Genomic DNA, 21,088 nt, shown 5'->3' with positions numbered 1-21,088 from the left:
GAATCAGCCCTTGAAACATTCTGGTCTGGCTGAAAAGCCCATGAGTGCATTTCAGGCTTGGAAAACCAAGACACTGTGGCAAAAAATGTCCTACATAAAGGACATCTGTGGGTAAGACTACAAATGAAAGAAGTGGTCATCAAACAAGGATGTACTTTTCTCTGAAGGGAGGAGAGAACTTCCACTTTGCTTATGGCCTTGTCTAAATTCTAACGGAGTTTGTGGATTCAAAAGGCTTCCATAGCCTAGACAGCTCATGTAAAGAGCCTCAGGTGGTCACTAACATCATACAAAAGAGTGTTAATTGTTAAATTAACAACAGGAGTCACTGTGCACTAACTTCCCTTGCAGGGCCTCTGTCCTCAATGAGTTGTATTATGAGAGTTAACAGTAAAACTTGTTCTCAAAGATATATCTCTATCTATATCTATATTTATATCTAAATAGATATAGATATACATGATGATTTTTTTGTGTGCAAATTGTTGAACTTTTTACTTAATAGAGGATTAGTCTTCTTCATCTGAAGTTAATTGAAAATGAATCTTGGGGCCGGCACTGTGGTGCAGTGGGTTCAAGCCCCAGCCTGCAGTGCCAGCATCCCGTATGGGCACAGTTTGAGTCCCGGCTGCTCCTCTTCTGATGCAGCTCTCTGCTATGGCCTGGGAAAGCAGTAGAAGATGGCCCAAGTCCTTGGGCCCCTGCACCCACATGGGAGACCCAGAAGAAGCTCCTGGCTCCTAGCTCCACAGCTTAGCTCTGGCCATTGCGGTCATTTGAGGAGTGAACCAGCAGAATGAAAGACCTCTCTCTCTCTCTCTGAGAGGCTCTACCTCTCTCTGTAACTCTGTTTTTCAAATAAATAAAATAATTCTAAAAAAAAAAAAAGAAAAGAAAATGGATCTTATTGGAGAATGGGACTGGGAATGGGAGAGGGAGGAGCAGAGGGGTGGGAGTGTGGGTGGGAGAGCAGGAATGGTGGGAAGAATCACTGTATTCCTAAAGTTGTACTTATGAAATGTATAAGTTTGTATTCTTTAATTAAAAGGTTTCTTTGGGGAAAAAAGATTTAAAAATGTTTTTTAAAATTTCAACATTATATGACTGTTTCTCCTTGTAAAAAATATATAAAGAGAAGATGCATATATAATAAAAAGGAAAATCCTTCTTTTACTCCTTCCTCACCTATATATACCAGTTACACTTCCCTATTCAGAGTTAAATATAAAATTTGTGCTTTGGAGTTAAACAATTTTGTTTATATTAGAAGTCCTATTAGAAAACTCTTGATCTAAATTATCTTTGCACCAATTTCTTATCTCAAGAATTTGTACCCTTTGAAACGTGAATGGCCAGCAGACACATGAAAGGATGCTCAGGATCACTAGCTATCAGGAAAATGCAAATAAAAACCACAGGGAGGTATCATCTCACCCCAATTAGAATGGCTGTCATGCAAAAATTAAAAAATAACAAGTGCTGATGAGGCTGTGGAGGCAAAGGTACCCTAATACCCTGTTGGTGGGCATGTGAACTGGTATAACCATTGTGGAAGACAGAATGGAGATGCTTCAGAAATCTGAAAATAGATCTACCATATGACGCAGCCATCCCTCTCCTGGCAATATACCCAAAGAAAATGAAATCAGCAAATGAGTTACCTGTCCTCCTCTGTTGATGCCACTCATTTCACAATAGCTATGTTAGGGAATCAACCTAGATGTCCATCAACTGATAACTGGATAAAGAAAATGTGGTATGTATACAAACATAAAAATGAAAGAAGTCTTGTATTTTGCAACATAATGGGTACAACTGGAGACCATTATGCTTGACCTAGAAAGACAAATATCATATATTTTTTCAGATTTGAGGTAGCTCATATATAAGTACAAAACACTTTAATGTGAGTGAAATGGACATCTAGGGATTTGATTACTGGTTTGTTTTTTTTTTTAAAGATTTTATTTATTTGAAAGATAGAATTACAGAGAGAGGGAGAGACAGAGAGAAAGGTCTTCCATCTGCTCATTTACTCCACATATGTCCACAACATCCAGAGTTGGGCCAATTGGAAGCCAGGGGCAGGTGCAGGAGCCCAACCCCTTAGGCCATCTTCCACTGCTTTCCCAGGCCATAAGCAGAAAACTGAATTGAAGGCTGGCGCCACGGCTCAATAGGCTAATCCTCCGCCTGTGGCACCAGCACACTGGGTTCTAGTCCCGGTCGGGGCACCGGATTCTGTCCCAGTTGCTCCTCTTTCTGTCCAGCTCTCTACTGTGGCCTGGGAGTGCAGTGGAGGATGGCCCAATGCTTGGGCCCTGTACCCGCTTGGGAGACCAGGAGAAGCAAGCACCTGGCTCCTGGCTTCGGATTAGTGTGGTGCACCAGCCGCGGCGGCCATTGGAGGGTGAACCAACGGCAAAGGAAGACCTTTCTCTCTGACTTTCTCTCACTGTCCACTCTGCCTGTCCAAAAAAAAAAAAAAAACTGAATTGGAAGAGGAGCAGCTAGTACACAAACAGGCACCCATTTGGAATGTTGGCACCACAGGAATACTTGTCTGTATTCTTGCTGAACAATAGTCTTTCTGATTTTTATTTGTTGAACTCTTGATTTAGTGGAGCAATAAGCCTGTGACTTAAATTAAAAATATGTTATTGCAAAAATTAAAGACATGGAGAAAGAAGTATCAGTATATTGTTAGAATTGTATCCATGAAGTACATGAAATCTGTTTTTTTATATTAATAAAAATAAATGCATAAAAAGAAGCAAAAATAGAATTCACATCCTTTGAAATCATGGGAGATGGAATAAAAATATGTTAATATCCTAAGTTGACACTTCTCTGGATGCTTTATGTCTACACTCCCTATCTCATTTTATAGAAATCCAATCACCTTAACTATGCTTAGGGTCTTTCTTAATCTCAGTTCACATAGGGAATAAATAAACTGGTCATTCTTTGTGCAAGACTTTCACAATATGGACCAAATTCTACCTGAGATGATGTTTTCAAGGTATCCTAAGTGTGTTCTTTTTGAATGGTAGCTGTGGTTGGTGCATGACTTCCTTTTTCTGTGATTCTTTAAAAACTAACCTAGAAGTGGCTGTGGTCAGATCAGAAGGGAAATATATGACATTATTATGTTCTTATAAGTTTAAATATCTTACAAGAGACGTGATAATGGTTTGGTTGCTGTCCAGAATTAGACATTCACAGGGAGTTCACCACTGAAAATCTCAACTGGACATTACAGACGTCTTTGAGTTTGGTGTTGTAACCTTATTTTCTTCCCTTCCTCATTAAATAAAATTGAACTCAAGTGTTGCTGCTTTGCCACATCCTTGCCAAGACTTCATATTCTCAGAATTAAACTTCTGCTAAACTGATCATCCTCCATCCTCCCACTGCTTTCTCAGGCCACATCAGAGAGCTGGACTGGAAGAGGAACAACCTGGACTAGAACCGGTGCCCATATGGGATGTCAGTGCTGCAGGTGGAGAATTAACTTAGAGTGCCATGGCACTGGCCCTTTGTCATTCTTTTTTGTTTGTTTGTTTGTTTGTTTTTACAAAGTATTTGCTTATATGAAAGGTAGAGCATCAGAGAGAGAGTGAGAGTGAGAGAGATCATCCGTCCCTGATTCATGCCCAAATGGTCATAACAGTCTGAGCTTGGCCAGGTGAAAGCCAGGAGCCAGGAACTCCATCCAAGTCTCCCACATGGGTGGCAGGGGACCAAGCACTTGTGTTATCATCTGCTGTCTTCTCAGGTACATTAGCAGGAGCTGGATTGGAATTGGAGTAGACAGGACTTAAATGGGCACTCTGATATGGGATGTGGGTGCCCCAAGGCATCATAACCTGCTGTGCCACAAAGCCCATCCCAGAATGTCATTTTCTTAAGGTTGTAATCTTTATATCACAACTCTTTAGCAGTACCTGGCTTGGAATTAAGAAAATATACAATTGGTTGTTTCAGTAAAATATGTAATTAAAATGCAGTTAATGCTTCAGGTTAACCTAATAGCAATGTTATAAGGTAAGCCTGCAAGTTCCTAGCTGATAAAAATTTCTTAGGCAGGGATTTCTTCCTATCCATCCTGCTACTTAAATAGTATCCTCATGAAATGAGACCCTTGTCTTTTGAGGATAGTGTTAACAGAATTTAATTTTGTATCAACATTGATTAAAGTATATTTTAATGAACAAACCAAGACTGATCTTCAACTGTTTGTGGAAAAGGAATCAAATGTGACCTGTCTGTGAAAGTTACTGATAGCTTTTGGAAGAATGTTCTAATAAATAAAGAATTAGAGAAGAAGACTGAATTTTTTTTTTAATTGTGGTTTGCTTTACTTTTTGGGTTTGCAAGTTCCTAACTGATATAAATTCCTTAGACAGGGATTTCTTCCTATCCATCCTGCTACTTAAATAGTATCCTCATGAAATGAAACCCATGTATTTAGTTAGAGGATAGTGTTAAAGGAACTTGCAGGCCCAAAAAGTAAAGCAAACTACAAACATTCAATACAACTACAAGAGAACGGAGCAATTCACTCTAAAATGAAAGGCAGTAGAAGAATTTATTTATTTATTTGAAAAGAGAGGGAGTTAGAGAGAGGGGGGGAAATACAGAGAGATCTTCCATCTGCTGGTTTACTCCACAGATGGCTGCAATGGCCAGGACTGGACCAAGCCAAAGCCAGGAGCTAAGAGCTTCATCTGGGTCTCCCAAATATGTTGTAGGGGCCCAAGTCTTTGGACCATCTTTCACTGCTTTCCCAGGTGCATTAGCAGGGAGCTTGGTTGGAAGTAGAGCAGCCATGACTTGAGTCAGCACTCGTATGGGATTCCAGCATCGCAGACACTGGCCCTGATATATTTTTAACATTTTAGGAATTTGTTTATATAAACAAGTTAATCTGTCTCACATTAGGAAAGCTAAGATACTGTGGCTGTTTTAACTCTCTTTGGTCTATGTTTGAGTGTAAAAGTTATGACAGAGAGTCTCCTTTGACATCAATATTTGAAGGGTTTGTATCAAATTTTGGAATCAACCTCAGTTGCCTTTTGGACATATTGGTTCATTTATTTTTGTAAATGTCTATTTCTCTTCCTGCTTCCCATTTTTGAGCTTGATGAGGTCATACTGTGTAGTTCTTGAGAACATAGGCTCTGAAGTCAACCGTCTGGGATTGCATGGCTGCTTTGTTTACCTGTGGGCCTGTTTATCCTAACCTTTTTGACATGAACTTTCCTCATCTATAAAATGGAGATGATGGTAATGGTAGTTACCTAATAGTGTTATTCCTAAAATGATCTAAGTTTTGTATATTTAAAGGGCATAAGTGCCTGACACAGTGTTGAGGGCCATGGCTTGGCAAATGTGAGTTTTATTAACTGTTTGCTATTACTACAGTTATTAATCATCAACTCATAACCTCAGGTTTTCTTTTTTTTTTTTTGGACAGGCAGAGTGGACAGTGAGAGAGAGAGACAGAGAGAAAGGTCTTCCTTTGCCATTGGTTCACCCTCCAATGGCCGCCACGGCCGGTGCACTGCGGCCGGCGCACCGCGCTGATCCGATGGCAGGAGCCAGGTACTTCTCCTGGTCTCCCATGGGGTGCAGGGCCCAAGCACTTGGGCCATCCTCCACTGCACTCCCTGGCCATAGCAGAGAGCTGGCCTGGAAGAGGGGCAACCGGGACAGAATCCGGCGCCCTGACCGGGACTAGAACCCCGTGTGCTGGCACTGCAAGGCGGAGGATTAGCCTAGTGTGCCACGGCGCTGGCTGTCTTCAGGTTTTCTTAACAAGATAACTCACCAGATTTCCCCCTGCCTTCGCACCTGGCACTTTTACACTCTTACCAAAACATTCTCTGCTGCCTTGCTTCCAGCTTTTTAAATAATATTACTATATTCTTATGAATTTTTCTTAGTGTATAGTTTGCCATTCAGTAGTAGCTGAATGAAAGGAAAATCTCTTTTAAAAAACAGCACCATATTAAATTATTTGCCTCTTTATGATCTAATAATCAAAGTTATCAGCAAAAGTAATTGTTTCTATGACATTTACCTTGAAATATTGTACAGTTCAAATATTTTCTGAAGCATTCAAGAAATATTACACTTATTATGATTTTTTATGTTTAGGTGATGTGACTATTTCAATTAAAAATTGATGGTCCAATCCACTTTGGAAAACTGCTTGGCAATATTTATTAAAATTTGATACTCTGTGATCTAGCTTGATAGCCTATGATGGTATATCTGTGTATATATTTAGTTCATGCGTACTTGTGTTCACAAAAACACTTGTCCTAGAATGTTTCTAATAATACCATTTATAATAGCCAAAATTATAAAATACTCAAATGCTCATCAATAGTAGAAAAAGTTATATATTCACACAATGGAATACTAGGTAGAAACAAAAATGAAAGACCTACAAAGTTTATCTCAACAGTATGAATAAATTTCACAAACACGTACTGAGAGAAAAAGTGTGAAAGAACTCTTAGTATACTGTATGATTCTGTTTATGTCAAATGTTATACTTCTGATATGAATGTACTGTTTTTGCTTTTGTTTAGGCAAAAATAGTTTTAAGCTGTTAGAAGCCCATGTGATGCCATTGGGAATGGGATTAGAGAGCACTGACTGGCAGTGGGGATGAGGGAGGCTTCAGGAGTGCTGTCCTGTTTTCTGAAACAAGTGTGTTCAGGTGGCAAAAACATATCAAGTTGAAAATTAGATTTTGTGCACTTTGTTTTCTGGATATTACAGTTCTGAAAACTTTGTAAAGACGAGTGATATGTTTATATATCATAAGCCTGTTGTATTAAATATTTAATTTTATGTTTGATGATATTGAGATGTCAGTATACATGCCCTGTATTTTTCAGCATCCATCCCTGTTTAATCATCAGGGGATTACAATAACAAAGAAGAAGAGTGGGCATCCAGATTATTATTTTTAACAAAATATTTATGTGTTCATTTGAAAGAGGGACACATAGGGAGAGAGATAGAGGAAGAGAGAGAAAGATGGGAGGAGGGAGAGAGGGAGAGGAGAGAGTGAGCAGAAAGGAGAACGGAGAGAGATCTGTCCTTTGCTTCACTTTCTAAATGCGTATAACAGGCCAAAGCCAGGAGCCCAGAACTCCATCTGGGTTTCCCACATAGGTAGTAGGGATTTCAAGCACACAGCATTTAAATCATTATCTGCTGCTTCCCAGGATACGTTAGCAGGAAATTGGATTGGAAGCCGAGTACCCAGGACTTGAGCTGCCACTCTGATTCCAAGTGATGGCTTAACCTTCTGTTCCTCAGCACCCACTGCAAACATTCAGCTTTTGACTCTCCTAGGATTTGGTAGTTTTCTTAGGCCTGCTGTATAGTAGCACAGAGTGCCCCTGTCAGAAAGTAGGCATGAAGAAACCCTTGAATACAAAGTAAGCATCCTTTTAATAAAAGAAATTGGCCAGCTAGATAACACTGAGCATGTGGATCTGGGTTAAGGCAGCACCTTCTTGGCCACTCTTATTTTAGGGACAGAGAATTCTGCGCAATTAATTGGCAAGTTTCATTATGCTATTTGGTATTTAATGACTCATGTTTGATGGAAGAGTAGGAGTTGAGTGAATTATTTTAGTAAGTTGTTCTTTTTAGCTTAATCCACAAGATAATATTTAATACTTTAGGAACTGCTTTTTTTTTTTAAGGGTTCTATCAGTTTTCCATTAAAGCAAAAAAGATTATTTTTAGGATTTTTAGCTTAAGTGTATCTGATTTTAATAAATTTTCTTAAGTTTAAAAATAATGCATTTTTAATAGGTTCAGCAATATAGAAATGACTAAAAAACAAAAATGCTTTTCTAGTTCTCCCAGAGATCCTCATTTTGGCTTCTGTACACACCATGTTTCATTGATTCTAAGATGTACTGTATTACCCCACAGGTTAGCATTTCTGAAATTGGGCTGTGTATTTCAATTACTTTCAAACAGGTGGCATTCATGATGAAGTTATCATCACCTAGACATGGGAAATTTGGCCATAGTTAATCTTGTCTTCACTTTGATTGAGTTACATGCTTTCTTGGTATTTATATGGCTTGAGATTCATTGCTGTTATAAGCATGTTGAAAAAGATTTACTGCAGTGTGTGACTTGGCATTAAAGCCAAAGTTAGTGTGGACAGAAAGGCTAGAACAGAAAGCAGTGTGTAAATTTAATAAGAAATAAGCAAATATTCATTGTTGAAGGATGACCAGTTTCCTTTCCCTGAAAAGCAAAAAACCAATGCTTTATGGAATCAAGAAGAGGAACTACTGTATGAGTAAATGAAGGAGTGATGTATTTTTTCCCCAAAACTTGTGTAAGACCTTTCCCTATCACAAGCAATGTAATTTAAGTCGAGAGGAATTGTCAAATTCTGTAGACAGTTGGTGTGACAAATTCAAGTACTATATTGAAATATTGTTAAGTCATTGTGTAATAGTATATTTCTTCTTCTTTTTTCTGTTTTAAAAAAGATTATTTATTTAATTGAAAGGCAGAGTTACAGAGAGGCAGAGAGAGAGAAAGAGAGAGAGATCTTCCACCTACTGTTTTGCTTCTAAAATGACTGCAATGACTGGGGCTGGGCTAGGCTGAAGCCAGGAGACTAGAACTCCATCTGGGTCTCCCATGTAGGTGGCAGGGGCCAAGTATTTGGGCCATCTTCTGCTGTCTTCCCTTGCCCATTAGCGGGGAGCTGGATTGGAAGGAGAGCAGCTAGGACTCGAAGCAGCACCCATTTGGGATGCTGGCACTGCAGGTGGCAGTGTTACCTGTTACACCACAGTGCCAGCCCCAGCTTATTTATTCTTGCAAATGAATTAGATCATCTTTATATGTGTTTATTTTTATTTTTTAAAGATTTATTTATTTGAAAGAGTTACACAGAGAGAAGGAGAAGCAGAGAGAGAGAAAAAGAAGTCTTCTATTCTCTGATTCACTCCTAAATTGGCCACAACAGCTGGAGCTGCACTGATCCAAAGCCAGGAGCCAGGAGCTTCTTCTGGGTCTCCCACGAGGGTGGGCCCAAGGAGTTGGGCCATCTTCTACTGCTTTCCCAGGCCATAGCAGAGAGCTGGATCGGAAGAGGAGCAGCCGAGACTCGAACTGGCACCCATATGGGAGGTTGGCACTGCAGGCAGGGGCTTTACCCGCTAAGCCACAGTGCCAGCCCCATATGTGTTTTCACATCCATTGAGATAATGATTTGGTTTTCAAAAATTTTATTCTGTTGATACAACATTTTAGCACGTTTTCTGATGTCAAGCCATCCTGTGTTTCTGTGTTTCAATTTGCTTTTTGCTTTTTAAACTCATAATTATCTTGCAGATATCTTTTCAATTTAGTGTGCATTGTTATACCTCATTTTAAAAATAGTTATATTATCTTTCTGTTATATGAATGTACTCTAATTTTACATAGCTGTCTTATCAATGTGCATGATTTCTAGTTTTTGTTATTAAAAACTGCATAGCGGGGCCGGCGCCATGGTTCTCTTGGTTAATCCTCTGCCTACGGTGCTGGCATCCCATATGGGCGCCAGGTTCTAGTCCCGGTTGCTGCTCTTCTACTCCAGCTCTCTGCTGTGGCCCAGGAGGGCAGTGGAGGATGGCCCAGCTGCTTGGGCCCTGCACCCGCAAGGAAGACCAGGAGGAAACACCTGGCTCCTGGCTTCAGAATGGCACAGCGCCGACTGTAGCAACCATTTGGGGGGTAACCAATGGAAGGAAGATCTTTCTCTCTGTCTCTCTCTCTCACTGTGTACCTCTGCCTGTCAAATAAAAAAAAATAGCAGTAAACATCTTCTTATGCACACCTTTATATTCTCAGGCTAGTCTTTGTGTATAATCCCTAAAATATATTTATTTGCATTTTTATTGTTTGATAAAAAAAAGTTAAATGTTAAATTTTAATGAGTTTTTTTTTGGGCATAAAAATGTTAAACATTGTTGGAAAAATATACCAGCATGTTAACAATGGTTGTCATTGGAGTAATTGACTTGTATAAGTGTTTTCAACATTTTTTATACTAAGAAAGATGGGACTTACTTTTTAAAGCTACATGTTTTTGAAATCAAATACTATTTTTTAAATAATTTTTAACAAAGATTTATTTAATTTATTTGAAAGTCAGAGTTACAGAGAGAGGTAGAGACAGAGAGAGGTCTTCCATCTGGTGGTTCACTCCCCAGATGGCTACAATGGCCGGAGCTGCTCTGATCCGAAGCCAGGAGCCAGGAGCTTCTTCTGGGTCTTCCATGCAGGTGCAGGGGCCCAAGGACTTGGGCTGTCTTCTACTGCTATCCCAGGCCATAGGAGAGAGCTGGATTGGAAGAGGAGCTGCTGGGACTAGAACTGGTGCCCATATAGGATGCTGCCACTTCAGGCCAGGGCTTTAACCCATTGCTGCACAGCACCGGTCCCTCAAATACCATTTTTAAAACTCTGGGATTGTGACAATTGTAGTTTCTGGATAATACATCTAGTGTAATGTAACACACATGAAACAAATAGATGTTCACAGATGTTGATTGATTCATTGAGAGAAACCAAGTAATAATCATTACCATTTCTTTTTCAGGGTTTTTTGATTAACTCAAAACCAGAGAATGCCTGTGAACCCATAGTGCCTCCACCACTAAAAGACAATTCATCCAGCACGTTTATTGTATTAATTAGAAGATTTGATTGTAATTTTGATATAAAGGTACTTTTTCATTTTTTTGCTTATTGTTTGTTTACATACTCTAAGTTCTGTCATGTTTCAGAAAATATTTAAGGTAGCTTACACTATTACTCGGTTTAGAAAATAAGGAGATGAAAACAAAGAAAGGGAGGAGGAGATGATGAAGGCAAGAAAGACAGGAGCAGGTTTACTTTCTTATTCATGCTGTAAATCTTACTGAAAGTTTTTAGCAGCCGATAAAAGTGGAAGACAGTTTCTGTTTCATGATTCACAATTTTGGTAAGATTGAAAATGAATGAGTACGACATAAATAGCTATTAGATAAAACTATTTCTTGCAAAATCTTCAGGTATTTGTTGGGCATCTGGAACTATGTTTTAGTAGTGAAATCTTACTTGATCTAATACAGGAATTGAAACCTAACTTCAACGTTTAATTTTATGCCTTGACCCTTTCAGTATTAGTATAACACTTACACCTCCATCTATGTTGACATTGGGGTTTCTCTTTTTTCATAAGTTGACTGTGTCCTTATATGAAGTTTGTCTTCTGGAAGTGGATTGAACTGACATTTCACAAATAGTAAAATAAAGTTCATCATAAAACCTCTCTCACTATATACCACTATATGTATTTGGTTTATATAAGTCTGTGTTTCAGTTGGCCTTGGCCGAAGGAACATGGAGGCCTGCATAGAATAAGCCTTGAAGTTATTTTTACTAGACTACCTCCAAACTGAATGCCATATAGAATCTTCTATGTATCTCATAGAATAGACATGGGATTTTATTTTATGTACTTACCATAGCTTGATCTTAGATGATTTATATGTTCAGTATGAAAAAGGCTGCCTTGCCTCCTGTTGTACCTGACTTTTGTCTCTGCTCCTTTACATTACATGGAAGAAATGAGATCTCCCTAATAAACTTAGTAAAAGAAATAAAGGAATAATAAAAAGGAGTTTGAGAAATGTAGAGCACTTTATTAATGATAGTACTATTGTGTATTAGTTGCAAGTCTATACTCGTAATTTTCTTTAAATCAGGAAAATAATTTGGAGCTTGAAGTCAAGTGCAATAGATTTCTCAGTCCTCAGAGTTGTTTATGTAGTTTGAATTTAAACTGTTAGAAATTTTATCCAGAACTAAACTGTAATAATTAGAGATTTTTTCAGCCAAAAGGAAGTAGTATTTTTGACATTTAATTATTTTCTTGCTGTCAGTAAAGTAAATATAAGCTTATTCTGTTGATTATAAGGTTTATTGCACTATTATGGTGTATAATTTCTGACTTTATACGGTCTTTGGTAACTAAGAACTAAAGCTAGAATCCTTTTTAAAAAATATTTATTTGATTTACTTATTTTATTTGTAAGGCAGAGTTACAGAGAAAGAATGAGAGGGAGGGAGAGAGGGAGAGAGAGAGAGAGAGAGAGATCTTCCTTCCACTGGTTCACTCCCCAAATGACTGCAATGGCTGGAGCTGGGCCAGGCTGAAGCCAGGATCCAGGAGCTTCATCCAGGTCTTCCATGTGGGAGCAGAGGCCCAAGCACTTTTGCCATTTTCCATTGCTTTCCAGGCACATTAACAGGGAGCTGGATCAGAAGTGGAATAGCTGGGACTCAAACCAGTGCCCATATGGGATGCCGGCCCTGCAGGTGGCTGTTTAACCTGCTACACCATAGCACTGGCTTTTAGAAGGTGTTTTGCTTTGAAAGTTAGGTAAATGCAGTCACTGAATACTTGTTTTGAAGATGAAAAGCTAACTTGGGAATGAATAAATAATCTTAGTAACCCTCCTATCCCTTTTGTGAATCCTCATTATGAAATAGTACTTCTTATGAAGCTTTGTGATTTAGCTATTACTCCAGCTCAACTCTTTTCACCTCCTGCCTTGAATTTTCTGCTACAGCCACACCCCCTACTTGGAGTCTCTCAACTTGCTGTGCCATCCTGACTGCACTTTTGTGACTTTATGCATACTATTTTTTCTATTAAAGCTGACCTTTACCAGCTTTCTTTGTTTCATCATTTATGTGTTGGCTGAAGATGTCACTTCCTCTAGAAGCCTTAATTTTTTTTCTGTTCCCTCTTTGGAAAAGTAAATTTTCAGTGTGCCACCTTTCTACTTTGCAAATACTTTCTTTATTGCTATGTATCACATTATTATTTTTCTTACATTGATATAATTTTTTGTGAACTTGTAGTATTTAGTTTTCATCATATTTATATATCTGTTTAATATCATAGCACATATTAGGTGGTCAATAAAGGTTTATTAAATCAAACTATTTAATAGCCTTCTGCTTATATATTTAAAGCATTCTTTTAAGATTTATTTATTTGAAAGTCAGAGTTACACAGAGGAGAGGCAGAGAGAGAGAGAGAGAGAGAGAGGTCTTTTATCTGATGGTTCACTCCCCAACTGACCGCAGTGGCCGGAGCTGTACCGATCCGAAGCCAGGAGCCAACAGCTTTTTCCTGGTCTCCCACATGGGTGCAGGGGCCCAATGACTTGGGCCATCTTCCACTGCTTTCCCAGCCCACAGCAGAAAGCTGGATCGGAAGTAGAATAGCCGGGTCTCGAACCGGTGCCCATATGGGATGCCAGCGCTTCAGGCCAGGGCGTTAACCCACTGCGCCACAGTGCAGGCCCCTGTATATAAAGTATTTTTAAAAAATGCATATAGGTGGAGCCAGTGCTGTGGTACAGTGAGTTAAAGCCCTGGACTGCAACACCAGCATCCCATATGGGTGCTGATTTGAATCTCGGCTGCTCCACTTTGAATTTAGCTTCCTGCTAATGCACCTGGGAAAGCAATGGAGGATGGCCCAAGTGCTTGGGACCCTGCACCCATATGGGAAACCTGGAAGAAACTCCTGGCTCCTGGCCTCAGCCTGGCCCAGCTCTGGTCGTTGCGACCATTTGGGGAGTGAACTAGCAGATGGAAGACCTCTCTGTCTGTGTCTCTACCTCTCTCTGTAACTCTGCCTTTCAAAAAAATTTTTAAAAATGCATATAGATACATGTAAAAAGATTTAAATTGAGCCTTTTATATATTAGCAAGGAAAATGTTAGAAAACTTCTCATTATACTTTGGCATATGGCCACAAGTTTTTGTTATTACTTTAAATATTTTATTTTTATCTGACATAAAAATTGTACGTATTTACCATATGATGTTCTTATGTATGTATACACTGTATAACCACCAGTCAGGGTGAACATACCCATCTTTTTGGATGTTTAGCCTTTCTTTATGGTGGAACCTAAAAAATCCTTTATTGTAGTTTTTTTGTTTGTTTGTTTGTTTTGGTTTTTTTTTTTAGAGAGAAATATAATGTACATTAGCATTATCTCTGGTCAGCCTACTTTGTAACAGACTTAGAACTTTTTACTGCTATTTTACTGTAATTTAACACCTCTTAATCAACCTTTCCCCATTTCTCCTTCCACCTTACTCTTCCCATCCTCTGGTAACCACCATTATGCTCTAATTTCTGTGATACAAGCTTTTTTTGTCATCCACATGAGTGAGATCATGTGGCAATTGTCCTTCTATTCTTAGGTCATTTAACGTAATGATCTCTACTTGTGTCTATGTTGTTGCAGATGACAAAATTTCACCTTTTTATAGCTGAATAATATTCTGTTGTATACATGTATAACATTTTCTTTATATGTTCAGCTGATGGACACTTAAATTGTTTCAGTTCTTGGCTTTTGTGAATAGTGCAGCAGAAACATGGGGGAGCAGATGTCTCTTTGACTGTTGACTTCACTTCTCTTAAATATATACCCAGTAGTGGTATTGCTGAATCATAGGATAGTTCTTTTTTATTTTTTTATTTTTAATTTTTCCTGAAAAAACATTTATTTAATGAGTACAGATTTCATAAGTATAGCTTAAGGAATATAGTGATTCTAACCATCATACCCACCCTCCCTTCTCCGTCTCCCACTCCTACCCTACCTCCTGCATCTCCCATTCCCAAACCATTTTCCATGAAGAAAAAAAAATTTAAAAATTAAAAAAAAACTTCCTTGACAGTCAAGACAAGGGGTGTTCAAGTCATTCCTTCTCAAATTGTCAATTCACTTCTACAAATTGCCTTCTAGGTGCTTTATTAGTTATGATAGGTCAAGGAGAACATATGATATTTATCCCTTTGGGACTAGCTTATTTCATTAAGTATGATGTTTTCCAGATTCATCTATTTTGTTGGAAATGACTAGATTTCATTTTTTAACTTTTTTTTTATTTTTATTTTTATTTTTTGACAGGCAGAGTGGACAGTGAGAGAGAGAGACAGAGAGAAAGGTCTTCCTTTTGCCGTTGGTTCACCCTCCAATGGCCGCCGCGGCCAGTGCGCTGCGCTGATCCGATGGCAGGAGCCAGGTACTTATCCTGGTCTCCCATGGGGTGCAGGGCCCAAGGACTTGGGCCATCCTCCACTGCACTCCCTGGCCACAGCAGAGAGCTGGCCTGGAAGAGGAGCAACCGGGACAGAATCCGGCGCCCCGACTGGGACTAGAATCCGGTGTGCCGGCGCCGCAAGGCGGAGGATTAGCCTAGTGAGCCACTATATGGTATTCCACAGAGTACATATCCCATAATTTCTTTATCCAGACTTCAGTTGACAAGCATTTAGGTTGATTCCATGTCTTATTTATTGTGAATTGAGCTGCAGTAAATGTAGGGGTGCAGGTAACAGTTTTGTTTGCTGATTACATTTCCGTTAGGTAAATTCCCAGGAGTAGGATGACTGGGTCTTATGGTGGGTCTATATTCATATATCTGAGGTATCTCCAAACTGTCTTCTGCAGTGACTTTACCAGTTTGCATTCCCACAAACAGTGAGTTAGGGTACCATTTCCCTCACATCCTCGCCAGCATTTGTTGTTTGTTGACTTCTATATGAAAGACATTCTAACTGGGGTGAGGGGAAACCTCACTGTGGTTTTGATTTACATTTCCCTGATGGCTAGTGATCCAGAACATTTTTTTAATGTGTCTGTTGGACATTTGGATTTCCTCTTTTGAAAAATGTCTGTTTAAGTCCTTTTCCTATTTCTTAACTGGGTGGTTTGTTTTGTTGTTGTTGAGTTTCTTGATCTCTTTATATATTCTGGTTATTGATCCTTTATCATTTGCATTGTTTGCAATTTCTCCCATTCTGTTGGTTGCCTCTTTACTTTCCTGAGTGTTTCTTTTGCAGTACAGAAGCTTCTCAATTTGATATAATCCCATTTGTTGATTTTGGCTTTGATTGCTTATGCCTCTGGGGTCTTTTCCAAGAACTCTTTGCCTGTGAAAATGTGTTGCAGGGTTTCCCCAATGTCCTTTAGTAATTTGATGCTATCAGTTTATAGAATTAGGTCTTTAATACATTTTGAATGGATTTTTCATGAAAGGTGTAAGAGGGGTTCTGCTTCATACTCCTGCATCTGGACATCCAATTCCCAGCATCATTCGTTGAAGAGACTGACTGTCCTTGCTTCAGGGATTGGTTATGGCTCCTTGGTCAAATATAGTTGGTTATAAATGCTTGGGTTGATTTCTGGTGCTTCTATTATGTTCCACTGGTCTATCCACCTGTTTTTGTACCAGTACCAGGCTGTTTTGATTATAACTGCCTTGTTGTTTGTCTTGAAATCTGGTATGGTGATGCCTCTGCCTTTGTTTTTGTTGTATATGATTGCTTTAGCTATTTGAGGTCTCCTGTGTTTCCATATGAATTTCAGCATCATTTTTTTTCTAGATCTGAGAAGAATGTTTTTGGTATTTTGATTGATATCTCATTGAATCTGTAAATTGCTTTCAGAAGAATGGACATTTTGATGATACTGATTCTTCCAGCACATGAACATGGAAGATTTTTCCATTTTTTTGTATCCTCTTCTATTTCTTTCTTTAATGTTTTGTAATTCTCAATATAGAGATCTTTGACATCCTTGGTTAAATTTATTGCAAAGTATTTGATTATTTTGTAGTTGTTGATATAGGATTGATATTAGAAGTTCTTTTTCAGCCACGTCATTGCTTGAGTATACAAAGGCTATTGTTTTTGTGTGTTGATTTTAAATCCTGTCACTTTACCAAACTCTCCCTATGAGTTCCAATGGTCTCTTTTTGAATCTTTTGGATCCCCTATATATAGAATCATGCCATCTGCAAATAGGGAAAGTTTGACTTCTTTGTTCCCAATTTGAATCCCTTTGATTTCTTTTTCTTGTCTAATGGCTCTGGCTAAAACATCCAGAACTATATTGAATAGCAGTGGTAGGAGTGGGCATCCTTGTCTGGTTCCAAATCTCTGTGTGGGAATGCTTCCAACTTTTCCCCATTCAGTAGGACTCTGGCTGTGACTTTGTCATAAGTTGCCTTGATTGTATTGAGGAATGTTCCTGCTTTACCCAGTTTGCTTAGAGTTTTATTCATGAAAGGGTGTTGTATTTTATCAAATGCTTTCTCTGCATCTATTGAGATAATCATATGGTTTTTGTTCTTCAGTCTGTTAATGTGATGTATCACATTGATTTGTGAATGTTGAACCATCCTTGCATACTAGGGATAAATCCCATTTGGTCTGGGTGGATGATCTTTCTGATGTGTTGTTGGATTTGATTGACCAGAATTTTATTGAGGATTTTTGCATCTTTGTTAATCAGGGAAATTGACCTGTAGGTCTCTTTTTCTTTTGCTTCTTGTCCAGGTTTAGGAATTAAAGTGATGCTGACTTCACAGAAAGAATTTGGAAGGATTCCCTCCCTTTCAATTGTTTTAAATAACTTGAAAATTATTGGTGTTAGTTCTTTAAATGTCTGGTATAATTCAGCAGTGAAGCCATTCAGTCTCGGCTTTTCTTTGTTGGGTTGGTCTTTGTTACTGATTCACTTTCTGGTAATGAGTCTGTTTAGGTTTTCTGTGTCTTCATACCTCAATTTAGGTAGGTTTTATATGTCCAGGAATCTATCCATTTCTTCTAGATTTCCCAGTTTATTGGCATATAGCTCTTAGTAGTAATTTCTGATGTTCTTTTTATTTTTGTGGTGTCTGTTGTTACATTTCTTTTTTCATCTCTGATTTTATTGATTTGGGTCTTCTTTTTTTTTGGTTAGTTGGGCCAGTGGTATGTCAATTTTGCTTATTTTTTCAAAAAAACCAGCTCTTCATTTTGCTGACTTTTTGTATTGCTTTTGGTTTCAATTTTGTTTGTTTATTCTCTAATTTTAATTATTTATTTTGGGTTTGGTTTGCTGTTGTTTTTATAGATCCTTGAGATGTACTGATAGTTCATTTATTTGGTGCCTTTCCCATTTCTTGATGTAGGTATCAATCGCCATAAACTTTTCTCTTAACACTGCTTTTGCTGTATCCCATAATTTTTGATATGTTGTGTTGTCGTCTTCATTTGTTTCCAGAAATTTTTTTATTTCTCTTTTGATTTCTTCTATGACCCACGGTTCATTCAGTAGTATGTTGTTCAGTCTCTATGTGTTTGTATATGTTTCAGAGATTCCTAAGTTGTTGATTTCCAGCTTCGTTGCATGTAGTCTGAGAAAATGCGTGGTATGAGAAAATGTGTGGTATGATTTTGATTGTTTCAAAGTTGCTGAGACTTGTTTTATGGTCTAGCATGTGGTCAATCCTAGAGAAGGCTCCATGCACAGGTGAGAAGAATGTTTATTCTGCTACTGTAGGATGAAAAATTCTGTAGATATGTTAGGTCCATTTGGTCTGTAGTATCGATTAACTTTGTTTCCTTGCTGATTTTCCGTCTGGTTGATCTATCCATTGTTGAAAGTGGGATATTGAAATCCCCCATTACTGTTGCATTTGAGTCTATGTCTCCCTTTAGATTCCTTAACATTTCTTTTAAATAGCCAGGTGCCCTGTAATTAGGTGCATATACATTTATAATAGTCATATCTTCCTGTTGAAGTGATCCCTTAATCATTACATAGTGTCCATTTTTGTCTCTTTTAACCATTTTTGTGTTAAGTCTATTTTGTCTGATATTAGAATGGGTGCACCAGATCTTTTCTGGTGTTTGTAAGCATGGAGTATCTTTTTTGCAACCTTTCACTTTCAGTCTGCATGCATTTTGTTGGTGAGATGTGTTTCTTGTAGGCAGCATACAGTTGGGTTTGTTTTTTAATCCATTCAGCCAGTCTGTGTCTTTTAACTGGAGAGTTAAGGCCATTTACATTCAAAGTGACTTGATAAGAAATGCCTTTGCCCTGCCTTTTTCCCATAAATATTCCTATTGTTTACTTTGGATTTCCTTTGTACTTTTACTGGGAGATTTCCTTCCTTTACCTTCTTCCATAGTAATGACAGTGTTTCTGTGTTTCTGTGTGCAGAACATCCTTAAGCATCTTCTCCATGGCTGGACAGGTGTTGACAAATGCTTTCAGTTTCTGTGTGTCATAGAAGGTCTTTATTTTACCTTTGTTCATAAATGAGAGCTTTGCAAGGTATAGTATTCTGGGTTGACAGTTTTTTCTCTTAAGACTTGGACTGTATCTCACCATTCTCTCCTAGCCTATAGGGTTTCTGATGTGAAGTCCGTTGTGAGTCTAATTGGAGATCCTCTGAAAGATATCTGGCATTTCTCTCGTGCACATTTTGGAATCTTTTCTTTATGTTTTACTGTGGAGGATTTGATTACAGTGTGTCATGGTAAAGATCTTTTCTGGTCATGTCTATTAGGAGTTTTATGTGCTTCTTGTATTTGGATGCCCCTTTCTTTCTCCAAATTGGGGAAATTTTCTGTTATTATTTCACTAAAAAGGCCTTCTCATCCTTTCTCTCTTTCCATGCCTTCAGGATCTCCTAGAACCCATATAATGGGGCATTTGACAGTATCCCATAGATCTCCAATGTGGGGAGCAATCCGGACTAGACTAAGTTACTCGAATTAAGACTTATTCTATGCATCTGCTCTCCCACAACATGGCGCTGGGAGAGAAGTAAACAGCTTCCGCACAGCTGCCTCCAGTTCAACCAATAAACTGTAGGACTTGCTCCTGATTGGAGAGCAGCGTACTCGGCGTGTGGGCAGCCGAGTTAGGATTGGCGGAGGAGGACTATAAAGGAGGAGAGAGACGGCATGCACCGGGAACATCTATGGGGAACATCTAAGGGAACCCGTGCAGCCCCCGAAGAGAGCCGGCCGGCGGTGTGCCGCTCCCCTGCGGAAGTGGGGAATGTGGCCAGGGGGAACTGCCCTTCCACGGAGGTGGAAGGGATAGTAGCCAACCCGGGAAGAACCAGCAGCAAACCCGGGGAAGGCCGAGCAGACGAAAGAACAGCGCAGGGTCCTGTGTCGTTCCTCCACGAAGAGGGGGAGCGACATAATGATGCCGTGACTCGGATAGGAAACCTAGCTCGGATAAGAAACGTGACTCGGATAGGAAACCTAGGACGGATAGCAAACTTAGGAGGGAAGAAACGGGAAGAAACGGGAAGAATTGGGAAAATATCGGAGAGAGAGACTAGCAAACAGCCTAGGGAAAATATCGGAGAGAGAAACTAGCAAACAGCCTAGGAAAAAGCCGGACGAAAAGGGTGCCGGAAGAAGCTATTGAAAGCCTAGGCATAGATTCAGATACGGACTACAGGGGGAAGCTGGGAGAAATCTCTAAGGTCGAAAGCGAAAGTGAAAGCTAGAACAAACAGACTCGGATGCGGACTGTGGGGAGAGGCCAGGAGAAATAAGGGAGGAGTATTGTTGGAGGAAAGCTTGGGGAAACATACCGGGTAGAGAAAAATGTTAGGGAAATTGAAGCCGTGGGGGGCAGGCCAAGGCGGACACGAAAGCCACTTTGGGGTTCTCAAGTTAGCCCGGGAATAGGGGGCGAAAAGTTGAAACCAGAAGCTGAGACGCAAGCCAGATTGGGATCCGTCTGATTAGCCCGGGGAGCAAAGGACGGGAAGCCAAACCGTGGGGCGGAGACGTACGCTGGGTTGAATTCGCCAGGCTAGCCCGGGGAACTTGGATTGAATGCTAGTGGTGGAGACGCAAGCTACGCTGTGTTACTCGCGGAAGCCGCCGCGTGCAGAGAGAGCACGGGGCGTGAATAGATAGGGAACGCTGGCGTAGGCCGTGGTTCAGACGCGAAAGGGTTAAGCGTGGAGACCGCGGAGCGCGCGAAGCCGAGCCGCGCAAAGCCGGGAAGCTGCGCAGATGAGAGAGGCGCGCGGGCTGAAGCGGCGCAGAGCCGGGAACCCACCGGCGGGGCGAGGTGCCGGGAAGCTGCGGGGATAGGAGAAACAGAAGTTTAGAAGTAAAGTGAGAAAAATAGGAATGCTGGAAGATAGAAGTAAA

General features: G+C 39.6%; 1 protein-coding gene across 14 annotated transcripts in view; it reads left to right on the top strand.

Annotated features, from left to right (window-relative positions):
* Positions 1–21,088, top strand: part of RNF13 (ring finger protein 13) — a 198,807-nt gene that overhangs the window by 70,548 nt on the left and 107,171 nt on the right. For 7 of the 14 annotated variants that reach the window (XM_051818707.2, XM_008266322.4, XM_070072673.1 and 4 more), the window contains one exon: positions 10,649–10,774. The exons of 4 other annotated variants lie outside the window; for them this stretch is intronic. In XM_051818707.2, the coding sequence (XP_051674667.1) occupies positions 10,649–10,774 (126 nt within the window). Of the gene's footprint in view, positions 1–3,425; positions 3,503–10,648; positions 10,775–21,088 lie in introns of those variants that run through there. 3 more of the 14 variants (XM_070072671.1, XM_070072670.1, XM_051818711.2) reach the window with 1 other exon arrangement.

This window comes from Oryctolagus cuniculus, chromosome 4 (genome assembly GCF_964237555.1).
Source record: "Oryctolagus cuniculus chromosome 4, mOryCun1.1, whole genome shotgun sequence".
In the NCBI taxonomy this organism is placed as follows: domain Eukaryota; kingdom Metazoa; phylum Chordata; class Mammalia; order Lagomorpha; family Leporidae; genus Oryctolagus; species Oryctolagus cuniculus.
The sequence above is the reverse complement of the archived record's forward strand: the minus strand, read 5'-3'. Positions and strand labels throughout refer to the sequence as shown.